At 35.2% G+C, this 16,223-nt stretch overlaps 1 protein-coding gene across 1 annotated transcript; it reads left to right on the top strand.

Annotated features, from left to right (window-relative positions):
• Positions 1 to 13,686: 13,686 nt before the first annotated feature.
• On the top strand, positions 13,687 to 15,914 carry LOC144710537 (pentatricopeptide repeat-containing protein At1g62260, mitochondrial-like). Its single transcript, XM_078584347.1, has one exon. The coding sequence runs from the start codon at positions 13,769 to 13,771 to the stop codon at positions 15,791 to 15,793; it is 2,025 nt and encodes a 674-aa protein (XP_078440473.1). The 5' UTR covers positions 13,687 to 13,768; the 3' UTR covers positions 15,794 to 15,914.
• The last annotated feature ends 309 nt before the right edge of the window (positions 15,915 to 16,223 follow it).

The raw sequence follows: 16,223 nt of genomic DNA, 5'->3' as shown, positions 1-16,223 counted from the left end.
CTTTCTTTTTAATTTCTTTTTCTTTAGATTTTTATTCCGAGTATCCATCAATTATTCTCCAATTTTAAATCACAGATGCGCTTAACGACATCCCATAACGACTTCCATGAAAACACTTCCTTCAACTTCCAATTCAGGAGAAAAATTAGGCCTGGAAAGTCAAGTCATGCATATCACAAAAACCAATTGTCAGATTTATATGATGATGCGAAATAATATTAACCGTTTGCATCTCGAAGACAGAAATAAATTTCTTGTTGGAGCTACAATTTACTGTTTATAAACTCTGATAAATTTGTGTATCTATAATCAAAACTGATACAAAATATGTATACCTGAATTTTTGACACTCATGGTGGGGAGGAAAGATGGAAATGTGAAGAGCCAAAGAAATTATTTGCTATTTGTACTTTCTCTCTGACTTCCAAGAGACAGTTTTTGGTTCATGGCATCAGAAAATTCATGGAAAATCAAGGCAACATACTTGGAAAGCCACCTGATTCATGAGGCTGAACATATCACGGAAAACTAGTTACATCATTTTTAGTTAGATTACTTAAGGTCTCAAGACCTGATATAATTTAAGGTTATTGATGGTTATTTTAGTGTAAACTATCTTACTTCATTGAATGAAATATTTATATTAATATTTATGTTTATTTCTTTTCTTTTTCCATTAATGTTTTTGGTAAATAATTATAATTTTATCTAATAAGAAGTAAATCACTAGAAAATTAAATCTATGTTGATGATTATTCTAAATGTCCAAGTTAGTTTTGAACTAACATACTCAGTAAATTCAGTTATAGTAATTAGGCAAATAGTTCAACTATAGTGAGAATGAGGTTACCTAAATTTAATAAGATGCGTGTATATGTATGTATCCGTTGAATCTCGCGATTAATGCATACTTTGTCCATTTTCATATAATTTGTAATAAGATCAAATATATACATTTATTGAAAACGTAACAATTCTTTTTTAAACTATTGAAAATTTAGGAATGATATGATATAAGCAAGTTTTGGATAATCTTATTCGTCTGGGTAAATTTTTATCAATTTAGGAATAATATGATGTAATTAAGTTTTGATCTCCCGCCATCAATGTAAACTATAAAGCAATCTCATAAAATGATAATAATGATAGCATTATAATGAGATGTTTTGTTACAATTGGCCTAGTTGGATTAGGTGGGGTTTTGAAATGGGTGATTTATATCAAAACATTTAATGCCACAGAGTAAAAACTATAACATATATAACTATAAAACTCATTTCATTCCGTAGTGAATGGTGTTCTTCAATGAACATGATAACTCCAATCAAAAAATGACCACTGATAGTTTTGCTTTGAATGTTATGAACGCTTCAAGTTCAACTCTTTTATTTCTAGTGCGTGCATATCATTTCATTTTTTTATGGTTTTAGATGAGTTTTTATAAGATTGTATATCATGTTAGAATCATATTAGTCCATATAAATTATAAAAATTTAAGGTTTTACTATCATATTCTTCTTAATCTTTGTGATATATATGGTAATTAAGCACTTATTAAGTAATCTTGATTTCTACGCTCTCAAATATTTCTATATTTTTAGTGTACCTAAGCACTCCACAATGGTTTACTTTTAATAAATTTTATTTATCATTTTTATCATCATTAATACTGGAAGATGAAAGAATGACCTCTCCAATATAAAAATATATCTAGAAATAGTATCTTTAATTCGTAGGGTAATTTGAGCGTAGATATCAATGTGTAGGGTTAGATTGTAATTATAAGCAAATAGCTCATTAGTGTTTTATCAATAAAATGAGTGTCATTATTTTAAATATTCTTTTATGCATATGGTTCACTTATTGGATTTATGTTTCAGTCTTTGAATTGATTTATTATCTTATCTTATATGGTCCAATTTTTCAAATATTTCACCTATGGTTATTCATAAGTCTACTTGAAAGAGCTTCATCTTACATTTAAGAATAGTTTCATATTTATAATTTTTCAAGTTCTCTCTTCTAAATTTTACACTACTCTCAATCTCTAACCTCTATTTATATTATCTCATTTTATTTCACAAAAGCACAAACCTCTTCTCTCTACTTCTTTATGAAAGCAAAACATGTAATTAATACTTTAGTACTTATTTCTATTATTTTTTACTTGGAAAATAAATTGGTTCAGAAATTCTGCTCCTGAAACTACATCTTGAACTGAACTGTAATTTTATTTTATCAATTGTGGCACCAAAATATTAAATGGAGAATTCATATAAAGAGAGTGAAAATGACTATTTAATGATTGGAATCTGATTTTTAATTATTCAAATGTAATGGAAGTGGCCGTATAAAATTTTTCACATATTGTAGAATAATTGTATGCTTTAATCATAGAATAAGAGGAAAAGAGACAATATAATATATTTAAACTTTTAATTATGGATTTATATTGGACTTTACATTTATAATATCATTATATTTTAAATCTAAGAATACAAAATGGGCTGGTATTCATCACATGGATGATAGGGTTAAAGGATATTATTGAATTCAAGCATATTTAATGATAGTTGTTAGTCCTTATTATTTTGTGAATGCCGTAGAATTCCAGGATTAGACTGAGATCATCCAAAATGAAAGTTGCAGAAACTTCCTTTGACCCTTGAAATTTCCCCAAAAGGGAGAAAATGAATAGTTGTTTTTATGGGAATGCACTTAATTAATTTTAACTCACGTAAATTTTCTTAGCTCATATCTTAAATATATTTCATCAATAGTTTTAATATTACTTCCACAACAGAGAAACAATTATATCAATATATCATGTTTCTCCTATACATTATTGATTCTATGATAAAGACAAATTTGTGGTTAAAACTATGTAGTTGTTGATTTGAATTTAATCAATAAAATTTATAAACCAATACTCACGTAATATGTCTAGGTAGTAGATGAGTGCAAGGCATCTCCACAATAAATGGATCTTAGGGATTTAACTATCTTTTGTTACTTAATTGGATAGGATGAGATGGGGTATGTATAGGGTAAGAGGTAGTCACGCAACGGAAACGGTAAGATGGGAGGGGAGGTACTATGTATTTAACTATGGTGTGATGGTACATAAGAAGAGAAGTAGATAGGATGATGTGAATGGGCCGAATGTAATTGAGGGAGTAGGATAAACGAAAATGTAAGGGGAAGATGGTGGATGTGGAAGATGTATAATAAGGAAAGTTGAGGTAATTATTGATTTAGGGTTTTGATACTTTTAATAGAGAAGAGAACAAGGGACAAGATTGTAAAGACTTATAGGATGTGTGATGGTGATGATAGATGGTTATTGATGATGATTTGTTGAAATGGAGGTGATGAGGAAGGTGGTATGGATCTAACTAAAAAATGTGATACCGAATGACAATGTAAGGCAAAAGACTAACCTTAGATCCATACACTCTGCTAGGCTCAGGGCAACATCCTGATGTATAACAGCCTCTCCTTTTATCAGTTGACCTAATCCAAGCACTCATGACACCAAGGAATCTTGATGGACCTTCAAAAACCTCACTTTCTTTCAATATACCTCTCTAGTTTTAAATGAGTTCAAAGATACTTTTTTACAAATATCAGGGGGGGTCAATTTTAACTGTCAAACTGTGTGGATGGATAGAGGAGAGAAAGAAAAGCTGCCCTCAAAAGTTTAGCTTGATCAGCCTTGTGGATCCTAAGATATTAAGCCCTGAAGTTGAATGATTCCTAGTTTATTTAAAGTAAAGATTTCTCTCCCCTCGTCCTTGTCACCGCCACCCCAATACTTTTAGGTTTTTTGGCTTATATGCTTTTGCATCATCCTCTATTGACATCTCGTATCGCGCCAAGTGTCCCAGTAGGAAAAAAGATTAAACAAGACAAGAATAACAAACAACAATAACAATTAAAGAGGTGTGTCAGCATGCACCACATAATTGTTTCCAATTCCATTATCCACTAAAAGGCCGACACATGAATCCAACGTATGCACATCAGCGCTGCAATTCTTGACCAGTCAAGGTAAAAAATATAATAAAATATTAAATATTAAATTCATTTTTTTATCAGACTTGGTATCATGTTTATTGCAAAAAAATCCCATCACCATGTGTCATTTAAATAAAAAAGATTGAACAATAAGCACTCATTGGTATTATGTCATTGTGATTTGTGATGCCATAATGACTTTTTTTTATGATGATCAGTAATCTAATAATTGCAAAAAGGCCTGATTCATTGCTTAGTGACGGTTCAAATCATGCCATGTGGCGTGAACGAGGATTAACACTGCCATTTTTATCTGTCGATTTTAATAAAACAAGGCAAAAATAAAAATAATTAAATACCATTAGTTGTTCAAAGCAAAGCATTTATTTCAAATAAAATCAGACCATTTTACTATTGGGCCATGTCACATCTGTGAGATACTGTTAGTCAATCATTCACTATATGGCATCATGATTTAGAATGCCATAAACTTACTTTCACAATGATTAGGGACCTAATCATTGCAGAAAACCATGGTATGTTACCTATCAACGATTCAGATCATGCCATGTGGCGTTCTTGAGGATTACCACCAAAACTGCATTAATAAATTCATATAAATTAAATATAAGGCCAACATAGTAAATAGATAATTATCTGACTTAGAAAAATCATGTCTTTGTGAATACATAGTAAAAAATTACAGGACAAATCACATTCAACTCAAAAAATATATTGTTTCAGAATACAATATCAGATAAATCCCTAAAAGGACTTCAAATTTCACAAAATTCAATATATCATTTTCAAAATACTTTTTAATTCAGGCTTGATAACACGTATCTATAATTAATGTAATGCCAAGAAGCGTATAAATATTGTCATATTAACTTGTAAATTGGATGTTATCATGTAAATCTTATAACTGATTTCTATTTAATAAATTCATGTTATCATGATAAATTATTTTACTACCTAACAGATAAGAAAGAAATTTTTCTAAGGCAAAAATAATAGCAAGAAATTATTTTTCAGTCGTTGAGTAGTTTACCTGTGCTCCTCCTAAAGTTTTGCTTGCGTAGTAGATGGCAACTGGTTTCTTGTCAATTCTTTGTCCTAAAATAGCTCCCACAGTATTGTTAGAGGTGTCACACATAATCTCAAAAGCTTTACTCCAATATGGAGCTTGTAATATTGGTGCTTGAATTAAAGCCTCTTTAATATGCAAGAAGGATGCTTTAGCATTTTCAGCAAAAACAAACAATGTCTTTAGAAAGTAAATTAGTTAAGGGTTTATAAATTTTATCAAAATCTTTAATAAATCTTCTGTAGAAGCCAACATGCCCTAGAAATCCCCTAAGTTGTTTTAGGGTTGTGGGCAGGAGGAGGTTCTTGATAACCTCGACCTTGGCCCTGTCCACCCTTATCCCATCTTTGCTGTTATGGTGCCCTAGGACAATTCCCTCCTCCACCATGAAGTGGGACTTCTTCCAGCTTAGCACCAGATTGTTCTGTACACATATCTGCAACACCTTGGTTAAATTAGATAGACAACTATCAAATGATGAACCAAAGACTGAAAAATCATCCATAAATTTTTTTAAGCAATCCACTTTTAAATCAGAAAACATAGCAGTCATACATCCTTGAAAAGTAGCTGGTGCATTGCATAACCCAAAAGGCATCCTTTTAAATGCAAAAGTACCTACTGGACATGTAAATGTTGTTTTCTCTTGATCACTTTTGTTAATTTCAATTTGGTTATATCCTGAATATCTATCTAGAAAATAATAAAAGTTTTGACCTGAAAGTCTTTTAAGAATCTGATCAATGAATGGTAATGGATAATGATCTTTCTTTGTTGTCTAGTTAACCTTTCTGTAATCTATGCATACTCTCCAACTAGAAGCCACTCTAGTTTGAACTTCATTTCCATTCTCATCCTTTGTCACTGTTATTCCTGTTTTCTTAGGTACTACATGTATAGGACTTACCCATGGGCTATCTGAAATGACATATATGAAATCAGCTTTTAGCCATTTCATGATTTCTTTCTTAAAAACCTCCAACATGTGTGAATTGAGTCACCTTTGAGATTGTCTTGTTGCTTTAGAATTGTCTTCTAAGAAAATTCTATGCTCACAAATGTTTGGACTAATGCCCTTAATATCATCTATTGTCCATCCTATAACAGATTTTTAAGTGGATAAAACATCTAAAAGCTCTAATTCTTGCTTAGAGGATAACAATGATGATATAATTACAGGAAAAGAATTGCATGGTCCTAAATAATCATAATTCAATGACGAAGGTAAAGGTTTGAGCTCAATTTCAGAATGTAATGAAATATTTTCTGGCATAGATGATTTTTCATTTAAATACTCATTAGATTCACAAGAAAATAATTCATAAGAGCACGGGTCAAAATCAAAATTTTCTTCTTCTACCAACCCTAGAAAACAAACATCCTCACTTTTGTCTTTTGGGTATTTCATTAATTTTGAGATAGATAGTTCAATTTTTTTATCTCCTACTTTGAGCTCCACAGTACCCTTATCTCAATCCGTTGTGGCTTTTGCCATAGCTAGGAATGGTCTACCTAAAATAATAGGAGCATGGCTCCAATTTTATGTTATTTTCATATCTGCAACTATGAAATAAACAGGAAATTTACAGTTCTCTATTTTCACAATAACATCTTCTAATTTTCCATAAGGTTGCCTAATTGATCCATCGGCTAATTGTAATTCAAGAAAAATAGGTTCAAGTCCACCAAATTTAAATTTATCATACAAAGCTTTAGGCATTATGTTAACACTAGCACCTGAATCAAGAAGGGATTTGCTAAAAACCATTCCTCCTATTTCACATTTAATGAGAGGAGCCCCTAGATCTCTTTTTTTTCTAGGAATATCATTCAATAGAATTGAACTAATATTTTCAGAAAGTTGTACTCTTTTCTACTTCCTAGAAGGGGTGCACAATTCCTTCACATATTTTGCATAAGAAGGAATATTTTGTATTGCCTAAGGGAAATAGTTATGGTTGCATTTTTAAATATTTCAAGCAAATGAGAATTTTCTGGTTTTTGATTGGTTATATTTAATGCACTAGGAAATGGAATGGGTGGTCTATAATCAACTGGATTAGGGTCTGCCATTCTTGGATGCCTTTCCTCATCCTGGCAACCCTTATCTCGTTGATCATTTTCCATCTTACCATTTTCTTTATCTTTAGCTTCATGCAATCCTACACCCTTTTCATGAGGATCCAACAAAACCTTTCCACTTCTAAGTTTTGAAATTTCATGCACTTGCTCATCATTATTATTATTTTCATTCATATCTTCTTCACAACTATATAAAAAATTATTCGTAAAACCAGTGCATGATGCAACATTATTATTTTCACTAATGCAAGATTCATTCGTATTTTCTGAAGATAAAAAACATGATGATTCTAAATTCCTATCTACACACAACATGATATTCTTCGGATTAATATTAGGCTGGGTAGGAAGTTGACCTGGATAGCTTTCTCTTAGAAAGATTTCTTCTGATTTACCTTTCATTCTAAGGGCAGGTTGTGCTGCTTGAACGCCTTGTCCTCGCTTGAGCATTTCAATTTCTTTTTCGTGCTCTTCTAACGTTTGCATCAACATCTTCCTTTATTCATGCATACTCTTTCTCTCTTCCTGCATTTCCCTGATAAAATCCATTAAAGTTGAGTTAGTGCTTTCATTATTGTTGTTAGGATGAGTGTAAAAAGGATTAGAAAAAATTTGAAAATTTTGCGGATATTGCTGCGGAGCAAATTGCTTTGATGCGAAGTTGTTGTTTCCTCCTTTGCTCCAATTCTGTTTAGGTCTTAAATTACATTGAGTATTTCCTGCATCTTGTCTCCCAAATTCATTGGCCTGTTCAACCATAGGACAAGATTCATCAGAATGTTCTTCACTAGAACAAAAACAACAAGGGGTGTTAGTGGAATTGTTGCCCTCATATGTATTCGCCTTTCCTTTAGTTTCCTGCAAAAAAGATTTAAAATTATTACTCATATCTTCTATTGTTTTACCAATCTTGCTCATGTCTCTTTCCAATTTATCCATTCTGATCTCTGGCTCAACTGCTTTGACGTCAATGATTCCTCCACGCTTTGGACCTGCATTTCGGTTAGTGTACGAAAAACTTTGACAATATGTCCAATCTTCCACTAACTTTTCCATAATTTTCATGGATTCATCTGCATGAATGTCAAGGAACACTCCTCCACTAGATATATCTACTAGGTGCCGTTCCTGATCATTCAATCCACCATAAAAAAATTGAACTAATTCATGAGATGGAATTCCATGATGTGGGCACTTCCTAGTAAGTGACATAAATCTTTCCCATGCGTCTCCAAGGGTGTCAGTTCCTTGATGGAAATCTCTTATAGCCTTCCTAATTTAAGTGTTCTTTCCATAAGATTAGAATTTCTTTAAAAAGCTAGATTGCATCTCACTCCATGATTGAAATTGTTGACCTACTCCTTTGAACCACTCTTTGGCCCTATCTTTCAAAGAAAATTGAAATAGCATGAGTTTGAGGATTTCTTGAGGAACACCTGCATAACTATAAGCAGAACATATCTGATTATACTCTTCTAAAAACTCATAAGGCTCCTCATTAAATCGTCCATAAAATGTAGTTAATTGATTGATCATATTCGGGTCACTTCTAAAGTTAACATTTTCAGGTAAAGGAGCAGAAATTTTAGTATAAGTTTCACTCTCTGAAGGACCAGAATAATCTCTCAATCTCATTCTTCTCATTCCTTGTTCAGCTCTACAATTTTAGTTATCCTCCATTCTCTCACAAATTTGTTGATTTTCCCCTTCGGAGCTCTCAAAAATATTATCAAGACTAAGACTTCTACTGATCGTCTCAAGGTTCACTATATAGGGATTTAAGGACCTCCTACCATTCATGCAATGTAAATCACACAAATAGTAAGACAATCAGCTTAGATGAACAGGAGAAATCAAATATAAGATAGAAAGAAATGACAATTTTTGCAATTTCCACTATGCGTTTAAAATTCCCAACAAATAAATGCAAAATTGAATTCAATTCAAGAATGTATAAAAATTGGTTATCACTCAAGAGCAGAATATTCCTGATGAATAATTTAAAATTCTAGACGTGCCTCCTCGGCAACAGCGCCAATTGATAAGCCTAAAAATACGTGTAAATATGTCGTTGATTTGATGTTTAGATTTATGCAATAAAATTTATAAATACCCTTAATCACTAAATATAGAATATAGAGCAAGCAAAGGGTCGAACCACAGGGAGGCAGCAAGTAAGAATTTTAATCAAATTTCAATGAATTAATTCAAAGAAGAATTAATTATGCAATTAGTAAATCTTAATTATGCTTAATAGTGTTTTTAATTAATCAAAATCAAGTAAAACTTAATTTTGATTTTAAATATTTTGGTCAGAAACCTCAAGATAGAAGTATTTCAATTATAAGATCAGTTTAATTCGGATTATTACTTTTCCAATTATTATAAAAATTTAAGACAATTTTTATGAATTAAAATTGGGAATTAAATAATCAAGAATGGGATTTTTAAATTGGACTTCAAGATGGATGAATTTTCGAATAAAATTTTATTTTTAGGCTTTTTATATATTAAATTAATTTCTAAACAATAAAAATCAAAATCTAGAGAGAGAAAATAGACAAATTAACCTAGAGAGAGAAAGTGAAGAATTTGGGAAAAGATGAAATCTGACCCTAAATTAAAAATCTAATAATGTAGAAATGTTTTAAATTGATGTAGAATTAAAGATGAAAAATCAGATCTTGAATCAGAATCAAAATGCACTGCTAATTTCATTCAAAACCAACTTTTAGGGCATGCACATTTCGCCCATGCCTTGGCGTTTTAGAATCGTTCAAGAAGAAGATTGAAATACAAATCAGAAACTTACAAATTTGAGTGCAGAATCAAGAATTGTCAACTTCCAAAGCATCCCTTGTGTCCTTCCTGGCCAAATCCTTGGAGAGAGCATCAAAAAGTGATTTTCGCCCACTTCCAGACCTCCATTTAAAGATCCAACCGTCTGGATTGTAGAGGGAGAAAAGAAGAACCTACCCTCAAAATTTCAGCCCAATCGGATGTCTAGATCTCAAGATATCAAGGTTTTAGTGAGGATTAATCTAGGCCGTTGGATGTATTTATCTCTCCTCCAAGAAGGTAGGAAAATGGCATTTATCTATTGGTCGGAATATCTTTTTCTCATTTTCCACCTTCTTGGATCGCGCTCTGACACGTCGTTGTGCGCGTCCGCCGCCCACAATCATTGGAGAATATTCTTCTTTTTAAACTGCCAGGAATAAGCCACGTCTCCCTTCTCTTTGTTTTCCCGTTGAGAGCCAATTTTTGACCAGCGTCATTTTTAAAATAATAATAATAAATGTGGTAAGCTTACCGGGCGTCGATTTCTTAAACACAAATGTCAGTTAGCGCGTGCATTAAATGCACGCGCTAACGACTTTAAAAAAAGTAATATAAACTGTGCACGTGCGTGTCGGTTGCCTTTTTAATAAAAATCATTCACTCATTATGGCATCGCGATTCGTGGTGCCATAATGACCCAATAACGCTCTCTTTCTCTCTCTTATTATTATAAATAATAATCATCCACTCATTCGCCCGAATTTCGGGCGAATGACGTGGATGCCCCTTGATATGTATATAAATATATTATAAAATGCAAAATAAATTAAATATGTATTATTTAAATATATAAAAATCATTTCTTGGCTATATAATGGTAAAAAAATTATATAAAAATATGGAAAAATTCCAGAAAAATTAGGAAAGCCCTTACCAACCTTTAGCCAAGTATTTAAGGCCCTGTAAAAAATATTTATTCACTGAAATGAGGTTAAATTCCATGTAAAAAATGATAAAACATCAGAAATAATAGTAAAATCAAAGTTTAAGTGATTTATCTTCATTTTTATATGATAACATGCAAATATAGACATTAAAACACATAAATCTAATGCAAAATTCATTAATTAATCATGTTAATTTGCAAGTTATCATTCATGTGACTAGCCTCTTGATGTATCCACAAGATTGGTGCAATGCTAGATCTCCTATTCTGTTTCTCAAACTCTCTTTGAAGATCTTGTGGATCTTCTCACCATCAAGCCTCACTAGTACGGGAAGTGGATAGAGTAGGGAGGTGCATAGATCTGGCTGGTACGAGCACCTAAAATGGGTGGCCCCCTTTATTTTCACTTTTATAGGATCTTTTCAAAATAGATAACTTTAGGCATATCCTCCCACATCCGTAAATCTTATGCATATGACCCTCTAGGCCCATATAAAAGTCTGTTTAATGACTTAAATGGCCAAATAATATTTATTGATCACTTTTATTAATTAATGAAAGACTGATTTAGTTCAATCAATAGGTTAACTTTCTAGCCTTTGGGTTTCCAGGCTGCACCTCATGCTCTAGAATATTCAGAGTGACTGAACTTCTTCTCATCTTCTCTTCTTCAATTTTTTTTCTTCTTATTTTATTTTTTTCCTTTTTGTTCTTATTTTGCTCATATTTTGTTCTTCTGTGTCTCTTTTTCTTATTTTCTTCTTCTCTTTTTCTTTTATTCTTCTTTTCATCTTCTCTTCTTATTTTCTTTTTCTTCCGTTTTTGTTTTTTCTTCTTCTTGTCTTTTCATTTTGTTCTTCTTGTATTCTTCTACCGTTTTTCTATTATTCTTGTTTTTCCTCTTCGTGTCCTTATTCCTCCTATTATTTTTCTTCTTCATCTTTCTCTTGGTTTTCCTATTTCTTATTATGTTTATTTTCCTTGTCCCTTTTCATCTTCCTTTCTTCCTATTTGAATTTTCTTTTCTTCCCATCTTATAGATGTATTTGTTTCCTGGCACTTGAAGAAATTTGATCAGTAGAATTCAGGATAGTCTCTATTTTACATATAAGGCTTATTGAAAATGAACTGCACCTTCTTTGTCATTTTTAAATAGTTGAAATGAAGTTCATTCTGCAGATCCTAGAAACTAAATTTCAATATTTCATCTCTCAAGATGATAATAAAATTCAAGGATAAGGAAAAAGACTAACTCATCTACTGCCTTTATAAATGTAAGATTGGGCCATGTCCTGATCAGCTGAGAGAAAGGCACACTGCATGTTTTCATTTCCTAGGCACAATAGGACGTCATGCTTCTTCCAACTTTGAAATGGCTTCTGCAAAAGCATTTCGAATCAATGTCAGTCCGCTACCAGTCTCCACAAAATTACTCTAAAACCATTTAACTTTTTTCAGGAAAGACTGAATTCTAACAAATTAAAGATAGATAAGTTCTAGGGAATCAGATTAAAAAATTAAACCTTTCACAATCTTCAGGCTTTCACGCCCATCTTGGAACTACGAAATCTCTAATTAAGATTCCAAAAATGTAAGAAAACGATAATATATAATATACATAGGTATTGTTCACGTTTGTTACTGAGAAATTAAGCAAAACCAAAGTGACAGAAGTGCACCCTTCTTCTCTTTCTATGATCAAAGTTGTTCTTTGGCACATCCTCAGATTGCCATTCTTATTTGACTTTGAAATAGTTTCCCATCTACATTACAGTTCTCACACAAATCGAATAATTCCCCCCTTAAATAAAACAGTAACATAATCCCACAAAACAGGACAGACCCAACACGAGAACTCAACCGCTAATAAAGAATACACCTAAGTATTGTTCACGTTTGATCCTGAGAAATTAAACAAAACCAAAGTGACAGAACCACGGTCTTTCTCTCTTTCTATGATCAAAGTTGGTCTCTGGCACATCCACAGATAATTTCCCAATACAATTTCCATCTCACTATTCATATTTGACTTTGAAATAATTTCCCATCTACACTACTGTTCTCACACAAATCGAATAAATTCCCCACTTGAATGCAACTATAGTGCAGGGACGCAGACGGGACGGTTTTTTTGTCCCCGGACGAAAAAATTGTTGTCCGGAGGTCTCCGGATGAGGGACGGATGAATCCGGACAGAAAACCGTTGGATTTGCATCCGACGGTTGAGATGTTGCCACGTTGCATCGCTTGGACAATTTATAATATATTATAATCTATTATAATATATTAAAAATATAAAATGTGTTTTTTGGTCCAGGACGAGTTTCGGGACAAAAATTTCTCCTGGGAGGACAGGACGGGACGAAAAACTGTCCGGAGATTATTGGATGGGACGGTTTTTTTGTCGGTGGATGAAAAACCGTCCCGTCCTTCGTCCCCGTCCAGGACGATCCGAAACTGCATTATGCAACACTAGAGTAATTCCACAAAACAAGACGCACCCATGACCCAACACAAGAACTCAAACGCTAATAATAAATACAAAGAGGTATTGTTCAAGTTTGATCCTGAGAAATTAAAGAAAACCAAAGTGACAGAAGCCCCTTCTTTTTCTCTTTCTATGATCAAAGTTGTTCTCTGGCACATCCACAGATTATTTCGCAATACAATCTTCATCGTACTATTCTTGTTTGACTTTGAAATAATTTCCCATCTACACTACAGTTCTCAACACAAATCTAATAATTCCCCACTTGAATACAACACTAACATAATCCCACAAAACAGGACAGACCCAACACAAGAACTCAAATCGGGTACTATATTAACAGTTTCCATGCAGAGGCAGCAAGACGATGGTACTGCGATCGAGCAGATCTCTCCTCCGCAAGAGCTCCTGCCAAACCCTAATTGCGACCTACAGCGGCGGAAGCGTCGACGATGGCTTCTTCCGGCGACAGAACAGCGCCCTTGCAAAGATTCTCCGCCTGCAAGGTCTCCAATTAGGGTTTCGCCATTTCCGCGAGCTTCGCCGCCGGAATGTAGTCACCTGGAACACGATTCTCGGCGCCTGCGTGCGGCACCGAGAAATTCTCCGTGCTAGAGCGATTTTCAACGAAATGCCCGCCAAGGACGTGATCTCCTGGAATACTATGCTGTCCGGGTACGCCGTTGCTGGGCAGATTGATGATGCTCGGAAACTGTTCGATGAAATGCCTGAACGTGATGCCGTTTCTTGGAATTCCATGATCAGTGGGTATGCCCGTTGCGGGAGGATTTTTGATGCAGTCCGCCTGTTCGATGAAATGCCTGTGAGAAATTCTGTGTCTTGGAACGCTGTCGTGACCGGGCTTCTCGGTTGCGGTGGTGTTGAACAGGCCATTCGGATGTGGAGGAAGATGCCGGTGCGCGACTCGGCCTCGCTGAGCGCTTTGATTTCGGGCCTTTCTCGTAATGGGATGTTGGATGTTGCTGAGACGGCCTTGCTTGATGCTGGTGAGGGAGATGTGGATGCTTATAACACCTTAATTGCAGCCTTTGGCCGTGCCGGCCGGGTTGACAATGCCCGTCGACTGTTTGAGATGGTTCCCTGTGCCCATGCTGAAGGGAAGAGGAGATTCCAGAGGAATGTCATATCCTGGAATTCTATGATCATGAGTTACATGAAGGTGGGCATGGTCCAATCTGCCAAAGATTTGTTCGATGAAATGGTTGAAAGGGATAGTTTTTCATGGAACACCATGATTGCCGGGTATGTGCAGTCAGGGGGAATGGATGAGGCAATGGCGCTCTTGCGCAAGATGCCATATCCAGAGGAGAGAACATGGAATCTGATGATCTCTGGACTGGCTCGAAATGGCGATTTAAATGGAGCCCGGCGCTTGTTTGACATGATGCCTTGCAGGAATACCATATCATGGAATACTCTGATTGCCGGCTATGATCAGGCGGGTGAGCATTGTGAGGCATTGAGCTTGTTCTCCACGATGATGAGCTCTGGAGAGGTGGCTCCTGATGGGCACTCCCTCTCAGCTGCGCTCAGTGCCTGTGCCAGCCTTGCGAGCCTTTGCCATGGGAAACAGGTCCATCAAGTCCTCACTAAGCGTGTTGCACCGGACACTCCGATCAGCAATGCCCTTATCACCATGTACGCCCGCTGTGGGAGCTTGACAGATGCTCGACTGGGATTTGATACAATTATGACGAGAAGGGATGTTGTTTCGTGGAATGCTATCATCAGCAGCTATGCGCAGCACGGGCGAGCAGACGAAGCATTGCAGCTCTTCTCACTAATGGGGGCAGAGGTGTTGCCAACCCATATCACCTTTGTATCTCTTCTCCATGCATGCTGTCATGCTGGGTTGGTGGATCATGGGAGACACATATTCGATGCCATGGTGCATCAGCATGGGATTTCTCCTCAGATGGAGCACTATGCTGCACTTGTAGACCTTTTTGGCAGGCATGGGCGCTTAGAAGAGGCAGTGGATATTGTCATTAGCATGCCGCTTTCGCCAGGCCAGGCAGTGTGGGGGGCTTTGCTGGGGGCTTGCAGAGTGAACCGGAATGACGAGCTTGCACTTTTAGCTATGGAAGGGCTGGCGAAAGCTGATCCGGTGGGCTCAGCGCCGTATGTGCTCCTCTGCAATATGCACGCCAGTGTAGGGCAGTGGGAGGAGGCAGCAGATGTGAGGGAGGCTATGGAACAGCAAGGCATCAGGAAACAAACGGGGTTCAGCTGGATTGAGCTCCCGGGCAGCACCCATGTCTTCACTGCTGGGGACATGTCCCACCCATTTTCCTTGCAGATTCTTGCTGCTGCAGACTGGTGCAGCAGAGCCATAAGGGATGAGATCAACTTCAACCCTTTGTCATTGTAATATTCCATCTTTTCTGATATTCAATGTCCCAGAAGTTTGATGAGCACTGGAATGACCTCTTGTGCTCCATTTTGGATATTGAAACGCTAATAAAGAATACACCGAGGTATTGTTCACATTTGATCCTGAGAAATTAAAGAAAATCAAAGTGACAGAAGCGCCCCCTTTTTCTCTATCTATGATCAAAGTTGTTCTCTGGCACATCCACAGATGACTTTGCAATATTCCATCTTTTCTGATATTCAATGTCCCAGAAGTTTGATGAGCACTGGAATGACCTCTTGTGCTCCATTTTGGATATTGAAACGCTAATAAAGAATACACTGAGGTATTGTTAACGTTTGATCTTGAGAAATTAAAGAAAACCAAAGTGACAGAAACGCCCTCTTGCTCTCTATCTATGATAAAAGTTTTTCTCTGGCACATCCAC

The sequence above is a fragment of the Wolffia australiana genome, chromosome 12 (assembly GCF_029677425.1).
Source record: "Wolffia australiana isolate 7733 chromosome 12, ASM2967742v1".
Classification (NCBI taxonomy): Eukaryota; Viridiplantae; Streptophyta; class Magnoliopsida; order Alismatales; family Araceae; genus Wolffia; species Wolffia australiana.
Note: the sequence above shows the minus strand (reverse complement) of the source record. Positions and strands in the feature narration are given on the sequence as shown.

Bases quoted from the DNA above. Each gene is read 5' to 3' on its own strand.
- LOC144710537 (XM_078584347.1), top strand. From the start codon at position 13,769: ATGGTACTGCGATCGAGCAGATCTCTCCTCCGCAAGAGCTCCTGCCAA.